Below are 22,481 nucleotides of genomic sequence, written 5' to 3' on the forward strand. Positions count from 1 at the left end.
TTCCACAAGTAAAATACACGTATATGCTGGGTCATAATGGGTACATGAATAACAAATTCTTCCAAAAAATATTATTTTCTTGACTTGGAACATTCTTCATGATATGGCCACAGATTTGGATAAAAGCAAATCAGATATGACCAACACCAGGCTCCGGAAGTCATTTCACCATTGGAGGCTGCAGGATTAGAGTTTACAGATTCTGATCCACCCTAACCTGCTTGACTAACCCTGGCTGCGCTACATTAGTCAGCCACTCATCTAACAATGTCCTGTTTCCTCATCAGGAACCAGGATGGGGCAGGGCCCGTAGCACATGAGCGGAAGTCTCAGACTCTGCCTGTGTCCTCCCGTAACAGGGCGGGAATGATGCATGCCCGCTTACAGCAGCTAAGCAGCCTGGATAACTCATACACATTTAACCACAGTAAGTGCCCCATACAGTACTTACTGAATGTACATTCATCCAACATCCTACACTGGGAGATTCCCCCGTTCACTTCTCCCTCTCGTAATTTGACACACTCGTAATCTGACACAAACATGCTTATCATCATCATCATCATCATCATCCCCTCCTTCTTCCTCTTCTTCTTCCTCTTCATTGTCTGTGTTACACCCAGCCCGGTGTCAAACACTAAAGAGTTTACCCATATGGGGGTCAGTCGTCGTTATAATGAAATAATACATTTTCATCGGAGGCCAAGCTGTCTGCTTGTAGCGTTGCAATGACTTTAGCTGAACATGTTGAGTTTTGTGGTAAGTCTGTTAACCACTTTCAACCTGGAGTCCCTATGTTTGGCATGGCATTACCCCCCCGAAAATAGCCAATCTACAAGATCACAACGCGTCACACCACGACATGTTGTGAGTTTGCAGATGGACTGTTTTTAGAAATGTTTTGGAACATAAAAAAAAAAAAAGTGGTTAAATGGTGTCATTTAATGAAGTACATTTCTTTGTGTTTTCAGTGTAAGAAAGATTTCAAGTGTGCTTGGAATAACTGTAGACCATGGTAAGAATGTATCAGGTCGACAGGCAGTTTGCAGACTGTTACTGGCTCTGTTCATTTGGTTGAATTAAGAGCATGCCCCTTTTAGTTAAACATTTGCCTTTAAAACCATCCATCTGTCATACTCATTTTCTCTTAACATTCATTTAGCTTTCACTTTCTTAAAGAAAAAAACGACTTCATGCCAATGTAAGCTTTCATTCAAAAATGTTATAAATTATTTGAGGAAAAACGGTCTACTTGAAACTTGTGCAGCTTGTCTTGCTAATGGCTTTCATAGCTTTATGTTGCATAACATAAGGTACTGCAATAAAATACAGATTTTTTTTTCAAATGTTGGATAACTCATTTTAGAATGAAACCTTTATCTTTTTCATTTAGCTTTATTTTCCACTTTTTTTGCAATGGCTTTGCATTTTTATACTGCTGGGCCTCTTATTTTGATATGAATATTTACTTGTTAAAAGGGAGACCATCTTTAATTTGGTGAAGCAAATGAACTACAGCTTTGTGTCGTCTTTGCAGCCTACAGCGCCTGTGACGCTGATGTGTTGAACCAGTCTGTCCTGGAGGCTAACATCGCCACTGAGGTGTGTCTGACTGTGCTGGACACACTCGGCATCTTCATCATGGGTTTCAAGGTAACATAAATGCATACAGTTATATGTTATCAGACATTTTCTTCTTCATTTGTTCTCTAATTATTTGACAAACAGAATTAACAGCTTGCCCAGCATTGCCGGGGTTATTGTGCTGAAAACGCAGAACTAGCCAAGTTATTGTGTCAGTGAAATATCCCCCTTCCTCTCTCGCAACTTAGAGGGAAGACTATCTTGCGAAACTATACCAAATTTTCATTTTCTGTCAGAAATAGTTTATATACATCCATATAGGAAAGGTTAGCTTGGGATAAACTATTTAAACAGTTGACCGCAGTATTTCAATGTTTTGCATTCACTTGGTATAAAACCTTTGCGACAAATAGCAGCAATTTATTCAAATTAAAGGTAGTTGCTCTGTTCATACTGTATGTACAGTATGTCTATGAACCGAGGTAATTGGTGTAAACAGTGCAGGGATACAATACACATAATGACTTCTATTGAATGTCCTTAAGGTGGCTGTATTCCATCTCTCTCTAGCCCTCTCTCACTCTTTATATAAATGTATTTACTTTAATATTAATATTCCTGCATTGTCCCTCTTGCATCTTGCATCTCTGCAGACGCAACTGTGCTCCGACCATGGCCACAACCCACTTATGAAGAAGGTTTTTGAGGTCCACCTCTGTTTTCTGAAGATCAACCAGTCGGAGACGGCCCTCAAGCAGGTCTTCACTTCACTGCGCACTTTCATCTACAAGGTATGAAGGATGTCCTGCTCAACTGTACACAGTAAAATCCTCAGTGTTAATGTATCCATTTGTCATTTAGAGAGACTAAAATTATAGTTGGGAAATGGGAACCAACAGGTCTGTAACTCTGAGAGGGTACAAATGTTAAAATTAACACAGAGGATTTTACTGTGTAGTCTCTCTGTCATTGTCAAAGCTCTTCTCACAAGTTGTTTGCCTGTCTGTCTTGCTCTCTAGTTCCCCTGCACGTTTTTTGAAGGCCGTGCGGACATGTGTGCCTCGTTCTGCTATGAGATTTTGAAATGTTGTAACTCCAAGCTGAGTTCCATCCGCAGCGATGCAGCTCACCTACTCTACTTCCTAATGAAGAGCAACTTCGACTACACAGGACGCAAGAACTTTGTTCGAACGCACTTACAGGTAGGGTACAGTGGACTGCCGTGGCTTCTGCCATACAATTGTCAGCATTAGTTTGTCAGTAATATTTGATCTGTTATAAAAACTCTAGTATGCAAAGGTTGCAAGTTGCATATAATGATTCAATTGAGAATACTCCTTATAAAACCCAGAGGGGGCAGTGCTAGTCAGATGATTGTCACTGCTGGAGTGAGGACTTTTGAAGCACTTCTAAGAAATGTAATGTTCAAGTTCATGCAACGGCTGGATGTATCTGCTAACAGCATCATTGTGTTGCTCTCAAACCAAATAATGAGCTGTTCACGCTATACATCCAGACTAAGGGTGCACTGGCTAAAATGCCTGTTGTGATCTGCCTGTGGGTTAAGTTATGTATTTATTTTAAATCTTTAATGATTTTTTTGCTTGTCGTGTTTCTTTTATGTTTATTCCGTGTATGTATTTATTTGGACCTGAGTCCGATAATAAAGATTGAATTGAATTGAAATTGACCATAGCACGTCTACCATTTTTTTTCCCAGGTGGTGATTGCTGTCAGTCAGTTGATAGCTGATGTCATTGGGATCGGAAGCACCCGCTTCCAGCAGTCTCTGTCCATAATCAACAACTGTGCCAACAGTGACAGGACCATCAAGGTTGGAAACACAGTTGTTATGTTGTGCTTTCACGAAGATGAGAAAAACATTTTACAATTACAGTTCGATATAAAAAGCCTCAACTTTAACTGTGCTCCCTCAACAGAACACAGCCTTTCCATCAGACGTGAAGGACCTGACTAAGCGGATCAGAACGGTTCTGATGGCCACGGCTCAGATGAAGGAACACGAGCGAGACCCGGAGATGCTAGTCGACCTCCAGTACAGCCTGGCCAAGTCGTACGCCAGCACGCCAGAGCTACGCAAGACCTGGCTGGACAGCATGGCTCGCATCCACGTGAAGAATGGGGACCTGTCAGAGGTCTGTGATGATGAGGCTTGTGCCTCTGTGACGGCTCTATACAATTGCATGTTAGATTAAAAGAAAACAAAAAACATGACATTAAATATTTGGGAGTTTGAGTGGGTGAATCTTGTGTTGCAAAATTTGAAATGCTGGGTCATTATTTGCATGCTCATTTGGCCTGATTTTTCTTTCTGTTGTCTACAGGCGGCCATGTGCTATGTGCACGTTGCAGCGCTTGTGGCAGAATACCTGCGGAGAAAAGGTCTATTCAAAATCTTTAATATCGATGTTGTTCTTTCCTGCGGCTTAATTTGATGACTTGATCGTATTCACACGACAGCCATTTTCCTCTTACGTCATACTCGGGGTGAGGTTTCCCTAGATGACACGAGTCAAATGGCCATTGTGTGAATATGATGGATGATGCCATTATTTACTTTCAGCATACTGTAGTTCACAATTATTTTTGAAAAATCCATTGAAAAATGTTACAACACTGTTATTGCCCTTATTGTTGTCTGTATGATGGCTTTCAAGTAGTTTTGTTTGTGGTAAGAAAGACAGGGTTCATTGATAGAATTTGTCCATGTTTTATGTTTATTAGGCATGTTTAAACAGGGCTGCACAGCATTCCGTGTGGTGACTCCAAACATTGATGAAGAGGCTTCGATGATAGAGGACGCAGGCATGGAGGATGTCCACTTCAATGAGGTGAAAATGGATTTGAACTTGTATACTAATAATGATACTACTACTTTGAGCACATTGATGTCTGGGCTAAGACTGAAAAAACAACACAATGGCACTTATAAATACATAGGATGATGAATTAGACATTATCAACTGTACTGTCAAAATTATTTTCCTGTCCATTGGAAAGCAGGGTTTCATTGAGGTTTAATGTGTCATGCTCTCTACAGGATGTCCTGATGGAGCTTCTGGAGGAGTGTGCAAATGGACTGTGGAAGGCTGAGCGTTATGAGCTCATCTCTGACATCTACAAACTCATCATCCCCATTTATGAGAAACGTAGGGACTTTGAGGTACAGGGCCTTCATCAACCATTATTTGATTATATTGAGTGTGCACAAGTGCCAAGGACCACAGACGAGGGCAGCATGATTTGATTATCAAATTGATAATATCACGTTGTTTGTGTTGCACAGAAACTGGCCCACCTATATGACACATTGCACCGTGCATACAGCAAAGTCACGGAGGTCATGCACACAGGAAAGAGACTGCTGGGAACCTACTTCAGAGTCGCCTTCTTTGGCCAGGTGAGTGATCAGTATGGGGAAGGACGTTACTTATACCAGATAGGGTTTTCCTTTCTTTGTTTTCTTTTCTCTAACGGGACATTCGTTAATTAGGTTTCCCACACTAATTGTATTTCAGAAATCATTCAAGCTTGATCTAAATGAGAGCACGTGTATTTATTTGGTAGCCAGTATCACAAAATAATCTAACATCCGAGCATGGGAGCTGCTGAAAGTGATTTATTTTATTATTACGAGCATGACCACGTTTTGTGGCCTTTTTATGATCCACTCTAATACCCTTTTTTCTGCTTTTTTTATCCTCTTTAAAGGCAGCGGTAAGTCATGCAGTAATGTTGACTCTGCTAGCTTTTCTGAGCAGCCTAAGTCTATGTGTGGTGTGGTGCTGCTGTAATGTAATCCATTACATTTCTCAGTCTTATTTTGTTGCTTAAAGCTCTTAGCAGTATCTCTCACTCACCAGTATTGTCATCTGTCTGTGCAATGCAGTATCTCTCACTCACCAGTATTGTCACCTGTCTGTGAAACAGCATTGCATGTTGCTGCTCCAGTGTGGTTTCTGAACTCACTTTTAGTTTTCCTGCTTCCATCTTCCACATCTTTCTTTTCACCAGTTTAAATGTGTTTTACTGACCCTAGTTTTTCCTTTGTTTTGTTACCTTTTTAACCACATCAACCTTGCCATCCCTATTATGGTCATTATAGGCAAAAAAATAAAGCCAAAACATGCAGTAACACACACAAAACAAGTGGCAATGCGACACAGTGGAAACTACATGGGCTATTTGTCATATGATGAAGTACGTAGGGCTTAAATGGTGAAAAGAATATCTTGATCTGGGTGTGGTTAACTTGAACAGAACAGTGTGCTTTTGATAACAGTTGCTGACTCCCACAGAGCCATGTCTCTCTTGACACGGTGGCCGTCCATGCTGGTGCAATATGTGAATACTTAGTGCCTTCTAGATGGGTATTAGTCATGGAATAACATTTGTTTTTCTGTTGTCTACGACCATATAGCAGTACCAGTTTACTGACTCAGAGACTGAGGTAAATCCGGTGTGAATACCCACAATGAGGTTGTAGTGCAGTAAAGACTAGACCTTGTTGTATACATGTTGCTAATACAGTCAATGGTATGTTACCCGTGTTACTTATCTCTGACCCGTGTTACCCTATAACTCCTCCAGTCTGATTTATACTTCGTTGTGTGACTGCGTGCCTGCGTGGCTCGCTGAAATGAACTGATATTCAAGTGAAAATTGGGACTTAAAATGATTTAGATGATTACTTATACGACAAAGTATAAATTAGAATTTAAGTGTTTGTCCTGATCAAAAAAAGACAGCATTGAAATGTTAATAGCAGGATTCCATTTTTCATTGGGTGACTGCATGCATTATGTTCCGCGGAAATTCATTTTTAGAGTTTTCATGTAGGCCATTTTGATCTGTTAACTGTTTAATGTATGGGCCATATTGAAGACCTCTACACCCACTGATCATTTGAAATCCATCTCCCTACCTCTAACCTTCCTTCATCTCACACCCCTGAACTGACACCAGTTGATGTCTTGCCATATGCTTTGTCTTCATGCTTGGTCAGTGGATTGAGGAGCCTTTTTCCTGTGGAGTCTGTGACACTTTCACCCTCAGAATTTGTCTTAAAGATTGTTTTATCGTTTGTTGTTAAGAAGTTGTCTGAATGACTTTAATGCACTCACAGCTCACAAATGATGTTTTGTCATGTCAGTATGTGTTTGTCTTCATTATATAATTGTACAAACAAATTATCTTGAATTCATGTTTACATTATGACATAATGACCATTTACTGTTTTTGAATCATTCCTAGGGGTTCTTTGAGGATGAAGATGGTAAAGAGTATATCTACAAAGAACCCAAATTCACTCCACTGTCAGAGGTATCTCAGAGGCTTCTCAAGCTGTATTCTGACAAGTTTGGCCAAGAGAATGTGAAGATGATCCAGGACTCTGGAAGGGTGAGACTTTAATTTTTGTTTGATACATCCCCCCCCCCCTTACGCCGTTTGTTCTTTTAGCCCTTATACCTGTAAAACATTTTCCATGTTGTGCTCTGACCTGAATCATCTACAGATAAACCCCAAAGACCTGGACTCCAAGTATGCCTATATCCAGGTGACACATGTGACCCCGTACCTAGAAGAGAAAGAGCTGGTTGACAGGAAAACAGAGTTTGAAAAGAGCCACAACATCCGTCGCTTTGTGTTTGAGATGCCTTTCACCGTCTCTGGCAAAAAGCAAGGAGGGGTGGAGGAGCAGTGCAAACGGAGAACAATACTGACCAGTAAGTGATGCCTGTCTTTGTGGTTGGCACAAAATAAATTAAGTTCAGCCTTAAGACAAATTGTCACTGTATTCAGCTTCAAAGTATACTTACTTACAGCAAGGTAGATTCTCTCTTCTCTTTAGACCCCAGGTCAGAACGCAGAACTACAGAAACAACTTATTTGCTGGGTGTAGGATATACAGGAATTGGTTCTGGTTAAGATGCCACATGGAAAATGGGACAATAACAATTTGTGTGCAACAGAAATGTCAACCAGCTTTCTTTTCTCAATCAATAAAATGAATTGACTTAAGCACCCCCTTGACCATAGTGCTCCTTACCTACCCAAACCCACCATCTACACAGTAGGCCTTGCCAGGCCTCCTCCCAACTGTCCCCATCGCCTTTTAGTGTAATCTATATTGATCATGTATTGTATACATTTAGGCAGCAAAGAATGTTATTTAATTATAAAAACCAAGTTATTACAAACATTTGTTTGAATAAATTACTTATCTGTGCTGCCGGTCCTTATAAACAATGTTGTCAGTTATTTCGTCCTCTTAAAAACACCATAAAAACTTTAAAGCTGCTGGTTCTCCATCCCCTGGAGAAGGTTGAAGGAGGTAATAGCGATGGGAATGGAATTATTATTCTTTTTAATGTACTGAAGCATTCAGTACAGTTCTGTAGGAGGTTATTTTCATTCAAATGATTCGTTCAAAGTTTGTCCATTGCTTGGCTAGATTCCCGTCTGTGTTGCGTTGTCACTCACTGAACTGAAACACAGGCAGTTGGTTCCCTGACTGGATCAGTTAGTGTGCAATACGTTCACCCGAACGTCCTCTCGGGCTATGGGATCTAAAGTCTTGCAGCCACTCACACTGCTCGTGCTAGTCGGCATATAGAGGGAAATGTGCATCGTAGTACAATAATAATGTAAAATGTTTATTTGATTGATCAGCTTTACGGAGAGGACCACACGTCCACCATCCGATGACCTTGTCAGCGGTTTGATACAGTTGTTAAAATATAAAATGTCATTATTTATTAGATTAATTATTTCTTATATCAGTATAACAGTGTTCAAAGCAGTTGAATAAGTTAATTAATTCAGCAGTTGTTATTAGAAGCCTAGTAGTTTAACTTCATACACACACACACACACACACACACAGGCCCAAATTATAGTTGTTAGATTAGATGATATGCAGGTCAATAAGACTGTTTAACGATGCATTGCACTAAAGGAAACATACTGTGTAAGTATGGGAAACTTAGATTAGATTCAGAAGATGTCAGCACTTTGTCAAGGCCCATTGCGCTGCCCTAATCACTGTTTTTTTTTATTGTTTTATGCTTTTAAAGATCCAAAATGTTCAACCTTTTATCTCTTATCTTCCTTATCTGATAACTGTTATCTTCATTTTCTGATTGATAACATGTTACCTCTAATGGCCTTCATTAGATGTGAGTATAATAAGCAGACCCTAAGCTATAAAGCTGAACAGCGTATGCAAGAACAGATTTGTGCACAGACAAACATGACAATCAAGCCAGCCGTCTTACACCCCCCCCCCCCTCCCCCATCCTTATTCCTTCTCTCACCCAGCGACGCATTGCTTTCCCTACGTGAAGAAACGTATAGCAGTGATGTACCAGCACCACACCGATCTGAATCCTATTGAGGTGGCCATTGATGAAATGAGCAAGAAGGTGGCTGAGATCCGACTGCTGTGCTCCTCCAGTGAGGTTGACATGATACGTCTGCAGCTCAAGCTCCAGGGCAGCATCAGTGTTCAGGTGCACATGCACTCACATTCACAACACAACACAACACTCTTGATCATCCTGTTAGACGAGTGGTTCTTAAACATTTTCATGTCACAAACCCCAAAACAATATGTATTTGGTCGCGGACCCCCATTTGAAACAATTTTGTGCTAAGAGAAGATTTGTCACGATTTTTTAATTCCTTTCCGGAATTAGCAGATGCAAAAGCTCTGTGAGATTGTAGAACGGCTATTTTCAAGTAGCTAAAAAATGAAATGGGGCATAAGTGTTTAAACTGTTCCTCATTTTGCTGTGGACCCCCTGGAAGCCCCTCAAGGGCCCCTGGGGGTTCCCAGATCCCACTTTGAGAACCACTGACATAGACGCACTGCATGAAATGAAGCCAATAAAGCATCAATTTGACATACAGTTCTAATGTCTGCCTTCAGGTAAATGCTGGACCGCTTGCGTACGCCCGAGCTTTCTTAGATGACGCGAGCAATAAGAAGTATCCTGATAACAAGGTCAAACAACTGAAAGAGCTGTTCAGGTGAGGTGATAATTATTGATGGCTGTGCAGACTTTAACCTGGTTTTCCTTTTTTTAATCTTCGCCAGGAGATCATACATCAAACATAATTAACACAAGGAATTAGCAATCAGAGTTTTTAGATTGCAGAGAAAATTATGAATGAAAAACAAATAGCAGATATACAAGCTCATAGCGCGGCACCGAGTGCCACGCTATGAGCTTGTAGATCTGCTATTTTTGAATAATCTTTGAATATATATATTTTTAAAGCGAACATTTGTAACTCAAATCTTTGCTTCTGGAGGTCCCTGCGGAGCAAAATATTTTACAAATGTTCGCTTTAAAAAATATACTGTATATTCAAAGATTTGCACAAACGTTCACAATTTAAAAAGAATAGCAGATCTACAAGCTCATAGCCACGCTATGAGCTTGTAGATCTGCTATTTGAATAGCTAGAGGCATCTAAAATGACAGAGATGCTTTCCCGGATTGAATGGGTTAATGGCTATATGTAGAATTGTAACTGCATACATCGCTATTATTATTATTAGGGCATACAGAGAACACCTTTCTAGTTTGTATTTGGTTCTTCTTTGCGACATTAACACTATATCTATTTTTGTGAGCAGGCAGTTTGTGGAGGCATGTGGGCATGGCTTAGGCATCAATGAGCGGCTCATCAAAGAGGACCAACAGGAGTACCACGATGCAATGATGGCCAATTATAGAGACCTAGCACGAGAGCTCTCTGCTATCATGCACGAGCAAGTAAGTATACTATAAACCCATATGGACTATGCAACTTTGGTGCAAGATATTATATTATATTATAATTATATATTATAATATTAGTTTTATATAATTAGATTTTTCTTGTAAATGTTACTGTTCCTAAAATAAATGCCATCGTAAATAAATATAAGTGATTAGTGATTATTTTGTCACTTTTACACACTTTCTACCATTAGTTTTATGGAATTATAATCTGCTTCTCAGATGGGTTTTATAGAAATATAATATGCTTCCCAGTAGAGTCTGACGTAAATCAAAGTGGCATTCGTAAAGTATTTCTGATGTTTGAACACCTTTTTCTGTTTTACCTTCATGCTGACATGAGCAGATTGGATGGTAAATGCAACCTGTACATATTATGTGTGATAAGTCTCTTTGAGGTTTCTGAAATATGCCCAGCCTACCCTTTGACCACTCCATCCTTGCCTCCTTTCCCCCCTTCCTGTCCACGTTCACTTCCTTCCAGATCAGTCCAGTTGAAGACGGCATGAAGAGTGTTCTTCCGGACTCGCTTCACATTTTCAACGCCATCAGTGGTACGCCGACTGGTGCCACCATCCAGGGCATCCCCAGCTCCTCTTCCGTGGTATGAGGCCAGAGCACGGGTAACCCCTGACCCCGACACCCCTCAGTCGCCAACTAGGCATGCTGGTGATGCCATATATAGCCATTTCCGTCACCCCTGTTATCCCAAGTGTTTTCTCTCTTCATCAGCGATTCAGTCAATGCGGAGGTTGGCACTGGGATAAGCAGAGACTTTGGTGACGTTCTTACATTACACCGAGACACTTGGGTGAGAGACCTAGTCGATGCATACTGATCCTGTACAGAGAGAATAGTCACTCTACACAGTCACTGTGGTGGGTGTGTGACCAATCATGTTCATCTGTAACAGAGGGGGTGCAATAAAAGCAAAGAAAGGAGGAGCCCATACAGGGGACAGGCTGACCAGTGGTGGCAGAACAAGTACTCTTTACTTAAGTAAAAGTAGCAATGCACAATGTTAGAAATACTCTGTTATGAGTAAAAGTTCTGTATTCAAAATTTGACTTCAGTAAAAGCACAAAAATATTGGCATCAAAATATACTTACAGCACCAAAGTAAAAGTAAGAAAATGTTTTAACATTGGTCAAACTTCTTTGAAAATAGCTGATCTACAAGCTCACAACGCATCGCAACTCAGCGCATTGTAAGATTGTAGATCTGCTATTTCCGAATAATTTAAAGAATAATTTAAAGAATTTAAAATGGGGCTTATGTGATTAATGTATGTTTCGTAATAATCTACATCCACAAAGTAACTAGTAACTAAAGCTGTCAAATAATTGCAGTGGAACAAAGTACAACATTTGCCTCTGAGGTGTAGTGGAATAGAAGTATAAAGTATTGAAATAAATCAAGTCAAGTAAAAAAGTACCTCCAACTTGAGTAAATGTACTTGTAAATGTTACTTTCCACCACTGATGATGACACAGGTAAGCCATGGTGTAGCTGCTTCAGGGCCAGACATACAGTACTGTAGGGTTAGCCATGACCTGCACCGTCTCCTCCATGGCCTGTTGTCTGACAGTACTGGGTTGTGTTTCCTGTGGAGACATTCCTGTTGGAATCTTTTAACTGATAACTTTGTGCATGTTATTACCCCAACCACCAACCTACCAAAAACCTATTTTACCTGCGTTCATTTTTTTTATAATGTTTGCCCGTTTGTTTTGTATGTACAGTATTCAATTTTTTTTACACGTCTCTCGATATTGATGTCTTGATGAACAGTATGCTGCATACATTGACACTCACCCTGTACATGAAGTTATATTTCTACAAGGCTGCAACCTGTATTTCAAAAAGAGACTCCTGTGGAAATATAGTATTCAACCGTAATCGCTTTGATGTCTTTGAATGGGAGTTTAGAAATATTTAAAGCTATTGCATACAGTAAGCATATTCCACGTTGTTTATTCTTGTATATAAAAAAGGATTGTGTGCAATATTTGTCTTTTGCAAATTATCTTGCTGTGTGGGATCAAACACTGTAAAGATTATGTTCACCTTCTTGCCAAAGCGATGAGGTGTGGAACCACACAGCAAAATCCTTGAGTGTTAATTCAACTCTGAGTGTCCATTTATTACACACTCAGAGTCAAATTAACATTCAGGGTTTTACTGTGCAGAGACTAGGGCTACTGTGGAAGTAATATGAAGCTTTTACCATTTTAGTGTTCATTGAAAATGTTAATGAAAATGTTTTTTTTATTTGGGAAGCGATGGGTTTTTATTTTTATTTAACAGAAAGTCACTGTTCTGCTGTAAACAGGAAATGTTCCCTAATGCTTTTCTTTTAAATAAAATTCACTTATTTCTCTGCACTTCTACACATTAGTCCTTGCTTCATGTCTTATTACTCTGCCTGCAGCAATGTGTGGCAGAGTATTGTAATCAGTCCTGTTTGTGTTTGTTGCAAGAAAACTTAACCTTATTTTGTTATTTTTTATCATGCTTAAGGCATGGTTTACTTTGGTTGACAAAGTAAACATTTTTAAACCCAAAATATAAAGGAATATAAAATATTCATTGTTAAATGTTAAATATAGGAGTTCTGCTGGATAAAAGCACATATAATTTTAGCTTCTTCTGAATCCAACAAAAAAATCTATAATACTTTCAAGATTTATCGGCCAAAACGCAATGAGGCTGATTCGAAAAATTTTCAGGGATTGAGTTCCTAGACCTACTGGCCGTGTGCACAATAAATGTAATTATCTCATGCCCCGCAGATAACAACACTAGTGGAAATACAGGTTCACATTATCACTTGTTCAAATACACAAGTGGAAAAAGAGGTTCGCATGGTCAAACTTGAAGTACTGCTCCTGAAGAAACGGTTTTGGCCGGGCTCACTGTGTTGGTAGACGGTTTGTACAGTAGTAGCCTAATTAAGAAAGTTGGTGGTGCTAAGTGATTTGTAGTGTTAACAGTGTTGGCAATTGTAGTAGCCTACTGCTATTGCACAAGGCTTGACCCACATCCCAGTACCTGTACATACTAAATACTTGATCACTCTTTAAACTGTGTAAGCATATAGATAATAGATGTGTTTCTGACTCCAGGTGCTGTCCTTTATCAAGATACTGCAGGCCCAAGTATACAGGATGTCACATTTGAAGTACAACTGCCATCTGCTTGTTAGGAACATCAGGTTTGCTATCGATTCCTGTTCATATCCTGTCTTGCCTCTGTAGAGTGGCAAAATGTGACGCCTTGGGAGTGAGAACGGGTTGTCTGTATCAGTCATAGCTCACATATCTTCTGGCCATGTAAAGTGGCTCATGAAAATGTGTTCTCTGTGTGTGCTTAATAAAATTTAGAACACATTGTGTGACATTGCCTTGGCGTCATCTTGTTCGCCGAGCTCATGCTTACAGGAGAGCGATCAGGATCACAGAGGATTCTAAATATCACTGTAATGAAAAGAGTGTTGATAGTGTTAAGTAGCATTAACAGTGTTTGCAGTGTTAAGTATTGGTAGTATATTAACAGTGTTGGTAAAGTAGGCCTATTCATAGTGTTAACAGTGTTTGTAGTGATATAAGTATTGGTAGCGTTAACGGTAGTATTAAGTATTGGTAGCATTAACAGTGTTGGTAAAGTAGCCTATTCATAGCGTTAACAGTATTGTTAGTGTATTGGTAGGAATGGTAGCATTAAGCTTATTCATAGTATTAACAGTGTTGGTAGTGTAAAGTAGTCAAATTAACAGTTAGTATAGTGTTATAGTAGTGGTAGTGTTAACAGTGTTACAGTTGTAGTGTCAAGAGTGTTGGTAGTGTTAAAGTCATATCGTAACATCCATTTTAGTTGTCTTTTTGGTGACACCTATGGTAGCTCTGTTGTCTGTCATACTGCGATTCTCTGTGATTAAAAACAAAAAATCAGGGAAGTACCTCTCCAAAATGAATGCTGCAGGATCCTAGCACAGCAGATATTTTGGAATGCAACAACTGCATTGTCAGAAACTGTAAGTATTAACTTTTACATAAATAAATACATACATACAAATACTTCCAGTATATTTCCAGTGGAGTGAATGTCGGGGTCAGACACTTAAATATGTTTATAAGTTGTCAAAAAGCATTTATGTGGAATGGTTATTTGGTGAAAAATATACCAATGAAACATTAAATCAAAACTACCTTTTGTTTAAATGAAAAAGGTTACACAGTATGACTTGCTAGTGCCACAGAGTGTTGGTAGTGTTAATTACTAGTATTAACAGTGTTGGCACTGTTACCTATTGGCCCAGTATTAACAGTGTTGGTAGTGTTAAGTATTGGTAGTATTAACAGTGTTGGCAGGTGCAATTATTAATTAGAGGACAGTTATTAGTGGACAATTTAAACATGGATAAAACATTTGAGTTCAAACTCATGTTCATAACTCAAAGAGCATAAACTGCACAGCTTAGATAGTCTACGTCATAGGAATCAACGTCTCCATGTGAATATTAATTTATGTATAAAATTGGGATTGAGAGTTTACAAAAATGTGTGAACATTAAAAAAATCATCTGGCAGGAAAGTTACATAGTGCAGCTTTAAAGCAGGGCTGCAGAAAAGATGTAAGAAAAAATATATTTAAACATTCTTCCCTTTGACTTTCATTGTCAAATGGACAATGTCAATTGTCCCAAAATTGCAAAATAGGTGCAACAAAATTATTGTTTTTTTCACCATTGACTCCCATTATAAAAACTATTAAATTATGTTTTAACTTTTACATATATTTCAAAGGTTTAATAGATCCATAGACTGTTAAATGCTGAACATTTCAAAGTTTGAACAGAGTCTCAAAGTATGTGGAAGTAGTTAGAGACACAAAAAAGTGGATAATAACAAATGAATAATAAAGCTGAAGATAAAATCAGTGTCTTTTGCTTCCCAGCAAGCCCACTAGAAGGATACCTCCTCCAACACTGTGCAACTGTTCAAGATATGCCATTTATCCTATAGTTCTTATTGTATAGGAGATGTGGTCACCCTAGGTCTTATGGTAGGCTATATGAGATGAAAACAGATTTGCACATCTCATTATGCAACATAATTATAATAATTTTGAATCTTTGTTGTAAGAGTCTATTCCTAAACAGTTTTTCTAGAGGTGTTTAATGTAAAATCAAAATGACTAAAAATAGTACTTAATACTTTGACCAATTTGAAAAATGTTCCTGGATTTGTGCTCAGCTCAGCGAATACTTTAAATCCTGCAAATCACCGCAGTTTAACACACATTTATGCAAGCTTTTGTTTATTTTTTTCTGGTGTTTTCTGAGTTGTTTATATTTGGCCTGGCGGAGATAACAGCACTAGGAAATATAGGTTCCCATGAGCACATGTTCAAATACACTAGTGGAAATACAGGTTCACATGCATGTTCAAACTTGAAGACGCCGTTTAAACACTGCAGTTTAACACACATTTGTGCATGATTTTGTTAATTTTTTTCTGGTGTTTCTGTCATGGAGTTATTTATAATTGATAGGTCATATAGGGTGTGATTGTTGGGGGGCACTCTCTTACGGTATCGTGTTCACACACAAGACATCATAAAGAGAGGACAGGACTCTGTCCTCTCTTTATGATTGAGGACTCTGTCCTCTCTCAGCATTCTGCAAGGCACATCAAAGGACTAATAAGAACCTATATTACATAAACACCATAGACCTCCCTCTCTTGACAGTGGGAGACCAGTCATTGCCCAGGCCTGAAGGGACTGTAAAGGGATATTAAAATTTGAACAGCCACAAGAAGTAGTCTCTATTCTGCCATCATGACTGGTGAGTTCTTCCTGAGGATATGATTAAGTCAAACTTGTTAAGGATAACTATATAAAGTATATTTATTTATCTTTTTTTATATTATTTGATTGGACAGTGTTGTAAAGTGATATTACTTTGTGCACAGATCATGAGGATCTTAAGAAAGAGAAGGAGAAAGGGAAGGTAAAGTACAATAATTACATTCAGAACTTTCATGTATTTCAACTACAAATGAATTATTTAGTTAGCGATAGCTTATGTAGACTGTTATATAGAGTTGCCTCAAGCCTAATATATACTTTGTCGCAAGATGGTGTTGCTCACCGAAAATAACTGTTAACTGAACTGAAAGAGAAGTTATTATTTTTGTCCTGTGACTAAAGCATAAATTAGGCTTTACTTTTTAAGTTATAATCCACATTGGCTGTAGTTATTCTAGCCCTGGTCCAGAGCGTTAGTGAGTCAGAGAACTCACTAACGCTCTGGACCAGGGCTATAGTTATTCATAACAATTGAGCATCAATGTGCCACTCGCTGTGTTACTGTTATATACCACAATTCTCCCAAATGTATCCATCAGAGTGCAGTGGTGTGTGGCTACCCCATTAGCATTTTCTTCATTGTCGTGAATGAGTTCTGTGAGAGGTTCTCCTACTATGGCATGCGTGGTGAGTATAGTATATTATGTCTATATTGCATCAGAAATATCACAGCTGCATCATCAGCTCTGTTAAACGTTATATATCAATAGTAGTATCTAGAATATGGTCATTGATAAAACAAAATGAGAAATAATGTACTGCTCTCCGCTTGTCCACAGCCGTGCTGGTACTGTACTTCAGGTACTTTTTGCGCTGGGATGATGACACGGCCACCTCCATCTATCATACATTTGTGGCTCTCTGCTACCTGACCCCTATACTTGGCGCCATTGTGGCTGACTCCTGGCTGGGGAAGTTTAAGTAAGTGACCAATACCGTTATAAAGAGTTTCTGTGAAAGGTTTGCATGACAATTTTGTATCAACACATTTTTATGATTTTTTTTGCTAATTACTACAAATACTCTATGTTATATTAGTAGAGTTTTCTAAGATTGGAAAGAAGTCAACTGTCAACAACTTCTTCATCTCTTTCTTCTGCAGGACTATCATCTATCTTTCCATTGTCTATGCAATTGGTCAGGTAGTAATGGCTGTTAGTGCTATCCATGACATCACAGACGCAGACAGAGACGGAACACCAGACAATTTGACTTTCCATGTGTGAGTGTTTACTGCACTTCAACAGAGTTCACAGTGTGATCATAAAATGCTATAGTTTGTAGTTCCCGATGGGTTCCCTCCGCAATGCTTTTTACCATAGGCTTATCTATGTTATGCAGAAGATAATGTCAAAGGGAGTTTCACATTTTGTTCTATGACATTGCCTAAATTACACCTGTTGATCTCAACTGTGAATTTTGAATAATTGCCTGTGTGGTTCAAAAATAATAAAAAGTGAATTGTGGAGATTATCCTGTAATATTATAAGCCTTTGTTTGATGAAGAGCTTATGTTCTACATTTCCCCAAACTCATTGTAAAAATGCTATTGGAACTCTGTGTTGGGAACCCATGGCAGAGGTCATTTCTGGGTTGGCCTACAAAAAGTCATCATCATCATCATAATCATATTATTATTATTATTATTATTATTATTATTATTATTGTTATTGTTATTGTTATTATTGTTATTGTTATTGTTATTGTTATTGTTATTGTTATTATTTTATTATCATTTTCATCATCTTCATCATCATTCCTGTAGCATTCGATTGTGCCATAATTTACAAACATTATGTTCTTCTCCACACTCAGCGCATTGTCTATGGTGGGACTGTTACTCATTGCTCTGGGCACTGGTGGCATCAAACCTTGTGTGGCTGCCTTTGGTGGAGACCAGTTTGCGGAACACCAGGTTAGCCCACTTAACATACCTCATCACTACTGTTTGTTACTTGTGTGTCTTTGTTGAAGAGGGGGGGGGGGGACAACCATAAATCCTACATTAAAGTTCATGTGTGAGGAGTGAGGACCCACTGATTTCGTTGTTTGCTTGCAATATTCAGTGTGAGAGTTTATCATTTTCAATTTGCACAACTGTGTTGCTCAGCATACAGTATCGAAGGTACAGTACAATGTCATTGACTCTTTTCTTTCAATAGACTAGGCAAAGGGGCACCTTCTTCTCTGTATTTTACTTGTGCATCAATGGTGGGAGTCTCCTATCAACCATCATCACACCAATTCTCAGAGGTACATACTAATAGAACAGAAGTAGATGAGTATGACTGCATGCTTCCAGTACATGAATGCATACATGAATGTTCATCTTCTTGTCTATCTGCATCTGCAGCCCAGGAGTGCGGCATCCACACTCAGCAGAAATGTTATCCTCTGGCCTTTGGTGTCCCTGCAGCTCTCATGGTGGTTGCTCTTGGTATGTTTAATAATGTTCAGAAATCCAGATAAGTTTACAGTTGGGAGGGTTTGTTTTTCTACTAATAAAGTCTGTGTTCAGTGTGTTGTGAATTAGTAAAGGCATAACAATGAATGTACCTTGATTATTTGGTCGTGTTTCTGGTTTTCTTGCAGTTGTCTTTATTGCTGGGAGTGGCATGTATTACAAAGCTGAGCCACAGGGAAATATTATGCTCGATGTGTGTAAATGCATTGGGGTAAGTCTGGATGATTTGCATTCCTAGCATCTGCATGAATGCCTACTTCTGAAAGTCACTCAAAATGTTTCTCAAAATGCTATTGTTTCTGTTGCTTTCAGTTTGCTGTTAAAAACCGCTTCAGGCACAGAGGCAAGGAATATCCAAAGAGGGTACACTGGATGGACTGGGCAGAAGACAAATATGAGGTAACACCTTTCTTTGGCTTCCATACACACATAAATGCCATACTTGACTAAGAAATCTGAAATACACTGACATCAGTTTGAATAGTATTCTATTTTTTTCTGGTCTTATAGAAACTCCTCATCGCTCAAATCAAAATGGTGCTCAAGGTCCTCTTTCTATACATCCCACTTCCCATGTTCTGGACACTGTTTGACCAAAAGGTAACTTAAAGCTGCTACATCAAAAGGCATCAATATTATTTGTTGTTTAACATAGTAGAGAGATAAAAAATATAGCCACAGAAAATGTGATAAATTCTCCAACTCCTTCACAGGGCTCTAGATGGACTCTGCAAGCCACTACAATGAATGGGGACTTTGTATGTTTTTTGTTTTATTTTGTTGAAATGAAAGCATAGACAACATCTTAAACGTTGTGCTCAGACTCCTAATCACACACGTCGTTCTCTTTCCAGGGAATCATAATTCTACAGCCTGACCAAATGCAAGTAAGTTAGAGTAATGTACCTGACTCACTCTGGACCGGTATACTGTATCTTATTTGAAACATAATCTTCATACCTCCATTAATTTTTTTCTAAAGATGGTCAACCCCATCTTCATCCTGACTCTGGTGCCTATCACAGAAAGTATTATTTACCCTCTGATCAGAAAATGTGGCCTGAACTTCACGTAAGTTCTCCTGGATCTCAAAGTGGCATTCATAGACTGAAATTTAGACGGATGGAATTAAAATGATTAGGGAAGAAAAATAAACAACAACATAATGTCGCAATGCTGTTATATCCAACAGCCCTCTAAGAAGAATGACCGTGGGGATGCTTTTTGCAGCAATGGCATTTGTCGCTGCTGCTCTGGTTCAAATTGAGATTGACGTGAGTATTTCCAGAAACTGTAATGTAATTATCTTATCATATAATACACATGTGCAGAAAACACATGAGAAAAAAATAAAAATAAGGCGATGGTGGAATGTAATTTGAATGTATCATTGACAGGTTGTGGGGAGTTCAAGAGAGAGTGCATGTTCATATGCTGTATTACTTTGCAGAAAACCTTGCCCACCTTCCCATCAGCTTCTCAAAGCCAGCTGAAATTACTGAACATGGGTAGCAGTCCCTTGACGGTTACTCTGCCTAACAACAGTCCAGTGGAACTTCCTGCAGCTCAGGTATGGTAACCAAAGCATATGCATCTGTATTCGTTGCAGGACAAAATAACTTGTTGTGATGTCCTCATGTGACCATATAATTCTTTGACTTAGAACAAGTGTAAAACGGTGAAACTGATAATTTGCTATAGATAACTTTTTTTTTTTACCATGTTTGTTTGTTTGTTTGTTTGTTTGCTTGTCTTGCAGGCTAGTGCGTACTTTACATTTGATGAAGAAATAATCACAGTTTCATGGGGCAATCCTGCAACAAGCAGAGATTTTCCATTGTATAAGAAAATGCGACAAACACTTCTCATTCCTTCAAATATAAACAACAATTGGCAGTTGGTGAGTTACATTTCATAACTCTAATAACAAATTGAAGTCACAAAACAAGCAGTTTAATACTGATTTGGTTCTAATTCTTCAATACAGACTAATGATACAACTAGCAAGCCCGAGCAGGGCAGCAATAAAATAAGGTACTCATTTGAGTCAATTATTTGTGACAACGTAGTCATAAGCTCTGTTTTCATGTGAGATGTTTCTCATTCCCAGATTTGTTAATGGGATGACTACACCATTGAATGTAACTGGCACAGCAGAGTTTGGACTAGTTGAACCATCGTTTTATTCCAGCTACTCTCAGATTCAATATGGAAAGTAAGGAATTATTTTGTTTGTTCTTCTTGAAAGTAATTAATTCCCAGTTTTTTGTTCTATCCATTATTTTCAAAGAATGAGTTTTTGCAAACAGCAATACTTTTATTTTTTAAAACAACTTCTCTTGTACTTATCAGAGCCAGTTTCACCATAACAAATGGTGTAGGTTCGTGTGAGTACCACAGAGAGTTTGGATTTGGAAGCTCGTACACTTTCCTTATTCCCAGTACTTTCACCTTTGAACCCAATGTAAGTTCCACTACCTCTGGGATTTTAAATCTTATCAAATAACCTGTTAATAAAATGTTACAATCATAAAATCACAAATAATATCAATGCATTTATTAGATATTAATAATTATTGTATTCATATTTTCATAAATGTAGTCCCAACATCTAGCACAGTGTATATCAACCCTGGCAAACGTCCCAATTTTGGGCCGGGGCTACTGCTGAGGTGTACCGCGCCATTTGAAGGAGGTTTGAAAAAAAAAAAAAAAAATTTAAATTTTTTTTTTTTTTAAACAATAATAATAATCAGGCATGCAAACAGCCCCGATGTGAAAAGGGTGACAACATGCTGTTTTTTTTCGGGTCAGGTGTCACACTATTGCCCTATTTGGATTCAAAACGGCTAGTGGAAGCTGAAAAGCTACAAGTTTGCATGTCTGAATAATGCAAAAACAGAAATATTTGTTTGCATTTGCTTTTTTTCTCCCCCATATATTTTCATGATAAAAAAGTGCGTATCGTATCGAAGTTGTGTGCCCAATATCGTATCGTATCGTTTCGTGAAATGTGAAAATCGGCACACCCCTAGTGTGTGTATATAGATATACCGTATATATATATATATAATTATATATACCGTATATCTAGGTGTGCCCTGGGATTTTTTGGCTATGCCAGGTGTGCCTTGGCACAAAAAAGGTTGATAGACACTGATCTAGCATGACATTACACAATCCTGTTACTATTGTGAAATATTAACATACTGTGAATATTCACCTGTGACTTTCCTTATAAATGTGAAGGTGACAATAGGCAAGAATTGACGGTATTAGAAGCATTTACAAGTGTTTTGGTGACCTGTATCATCACACTTAAATGTTCAATGATAAAACCAGGAGTCTTACTTTTACTCAGAAAATTTAAGTGTTCATTTTTATAGAATGAGATTAACTATCTGGATTTTACAGTATACAGTCCAAAATATAAAGTAGATGCATAAGGATCTCCTAGTTGCTGCTGAAAATGGTTTAGGGGTTTGGTGCCTAAACTTTAGGCAAGATTTGGTGAACCTTTTTAAATCAGCACATTATCTCAGAATGGGTCTCTGACAATTTTTGATCAAATGACCTATTGGCTGAGAATCACTTCACTAGGCTGTATTATCATATAATTAGCTTGAGATAACTGATACATTACTCCTTTTGATTTCAGTGTATATCCATTTATGCAATAGAAGAAATCCTGCCCAACACAGTTCACATGGCCCTCCAGATTCCACAGTACTTCCTCATTACAGCTGGTGAA

The 22,481-nt window shown here is 38.5% G+C and overlaps 2 protein-coding genes across 4 annotated transcripts in view; both read left to right on the top strand.

Moving 5' to 3' along the window:
* LOC308073437 (dedicator of cytokinesis protein 9) overlaps positions 1 to 12,785 on the top strand; it is a 106,676-nt gene extending 93,891 nt beyond the window's left edge. For 2 of the 3 annotated variants that reach the window (XM_080412335.1, XM_080412336.1), the window contains exons 38-53: positions 288 to 427; positions 1,538 to 1,653; positions 2,238 to 2,375; positions 2,604 to 2,786; positions 3,305 to 3,418; positions 3,525 to 3,740; positions 3,930 to 3,987; positions 4,330 to 4,436; positions 4,646 to 4,768; positions 4,892 to 5,005; positions 6,859 to 7,005; positions 7,121 to 7,331; positions 8,926 to 9,116; positions 9,536 to 9,636; positions 10,250 to 10,388; positions 10,879 to 12,785. In XM_080412335.1, coding sequence (XP_080268461.1) covers positions 288 to 427; positions 1,538 to 1,653; positions 2,238 to 2,375; positions 2,604 to 2,786; positions 3,305 to 3,418; positions 3,525 to 3,740; positions 3,930 to 3,987; positions 4,330 to 4,436; positions 4,646 to 4,768; positions 4,892 to 5,005; positions 6,859 to 7,005; positions 7,121 to 7,331; positions 8,926 to 9,116; positions 9,536 to 9,636; positions 10,250 to 10,388; positions 10,879 to 11,004 — 2,224 coding nt within the window. In that variant the 3' untranslated portion in view covers positions 11,005 to 12,785. The other variant, XM_080412337.1, reaches the window with a different exon arrangement.
* Positions 12,786 to 16,236: 3,451 nt separating this feature from the next.
* Positions 16,237 to 22,481, top strand: part of slc15a1a (solute carrier family 15 member 1a) — a gene marked incomplete at both ends in the record, with an annotated part of 9,935 nt that continues 3,690 nt past the window's right edge. Inside the window, 20 exons of the mRNA XM_080412200.1 lie at positions 16,237 to 16,243; positions 16,371 to 16,408; positions 16,806 to 16,893; positions 17,046 to 17,187; positions 17,369 to 17,488; positions 18,082 to 18,181; positions 18,429 to 18,519; positions 18,620 to 18,703; positions 18,859 to 18,941; positions 19,043 to 19,129; positions 19,241 to 19,330; positions 19,444 to 19,488; positions 19,585 to 19,617; positions 19,713 to 19,801; positions 19,923 to 20,004; positions 20,181 to 20,300; positions 20,490 to 20,497; positions 20,841 to 20,945; positions 21,083 to 21,194; positions 22,389 to 22,481. The exon at positions 22,389 to 22,481 is cut by the window's right edge and continues 42 nt beyond it. Of these exons, the coding sequence (XP_080268326.1) occupies positions 16,237 to 16,243; positions 16,371 to 16,408; positions 16,806 to 16,893; positions 17,046 to 17,187; positions 17,369 to 17,488; positions 18,082 to 18,181; positions 18,429 to 18,519; positions 18,620 to 18,703; positions 18,859 to 18,941; positions 19,043 to 19,129; positions 19,241 to 19,330; positions 19,444 to 19,488; positions 19,585 to 19,617; positions 19,713 to 19,801; positions 19,923 to 20,004; positions 20,181 to 20,300; positions 20,490 to 20,497; positions 20,841 to 20,945; positions 21,083 to 21,194; positions 22,389 to 22,481 (1,617 nt within the window). The remainder of the gene's footprint in view (positions 16,244 to 16,370; positions 16,409 to 16,805; positions 16,894 to 17,045; positions 17,188 to 17,368; positions 17,489 to 18,081; positions 18,182 to 18,428; positions 18,520 to 18,619; positions 18,704 to 18,858; positions 18,942 to 19,042; positions 19,130 to 19,240; positions 19,331 to 19,443; positions 19,489 to 19,584; positions 19,618 to 19,712; positions 19,802 to 19,922; positions 20,005 to 20,180; positions 20,301 to 20,489; positions 20,498 to 20,840; positions 20,946 to 21,082; positions 21,195 to 22,388) is intronic.

This window comes from Gymnoscopelus braueri (assembly GCF_963280865.1).
Source record: "Gymnoscopelus braueri genome assembly, chromosome: 18".
Lineage (NCBI taxonomy): Eukaryota > Metazoa > Chordata > Actinopteri > Myctophiformes > Myctophidae > Gymnoscopelus > Gymnoscopelus braueri.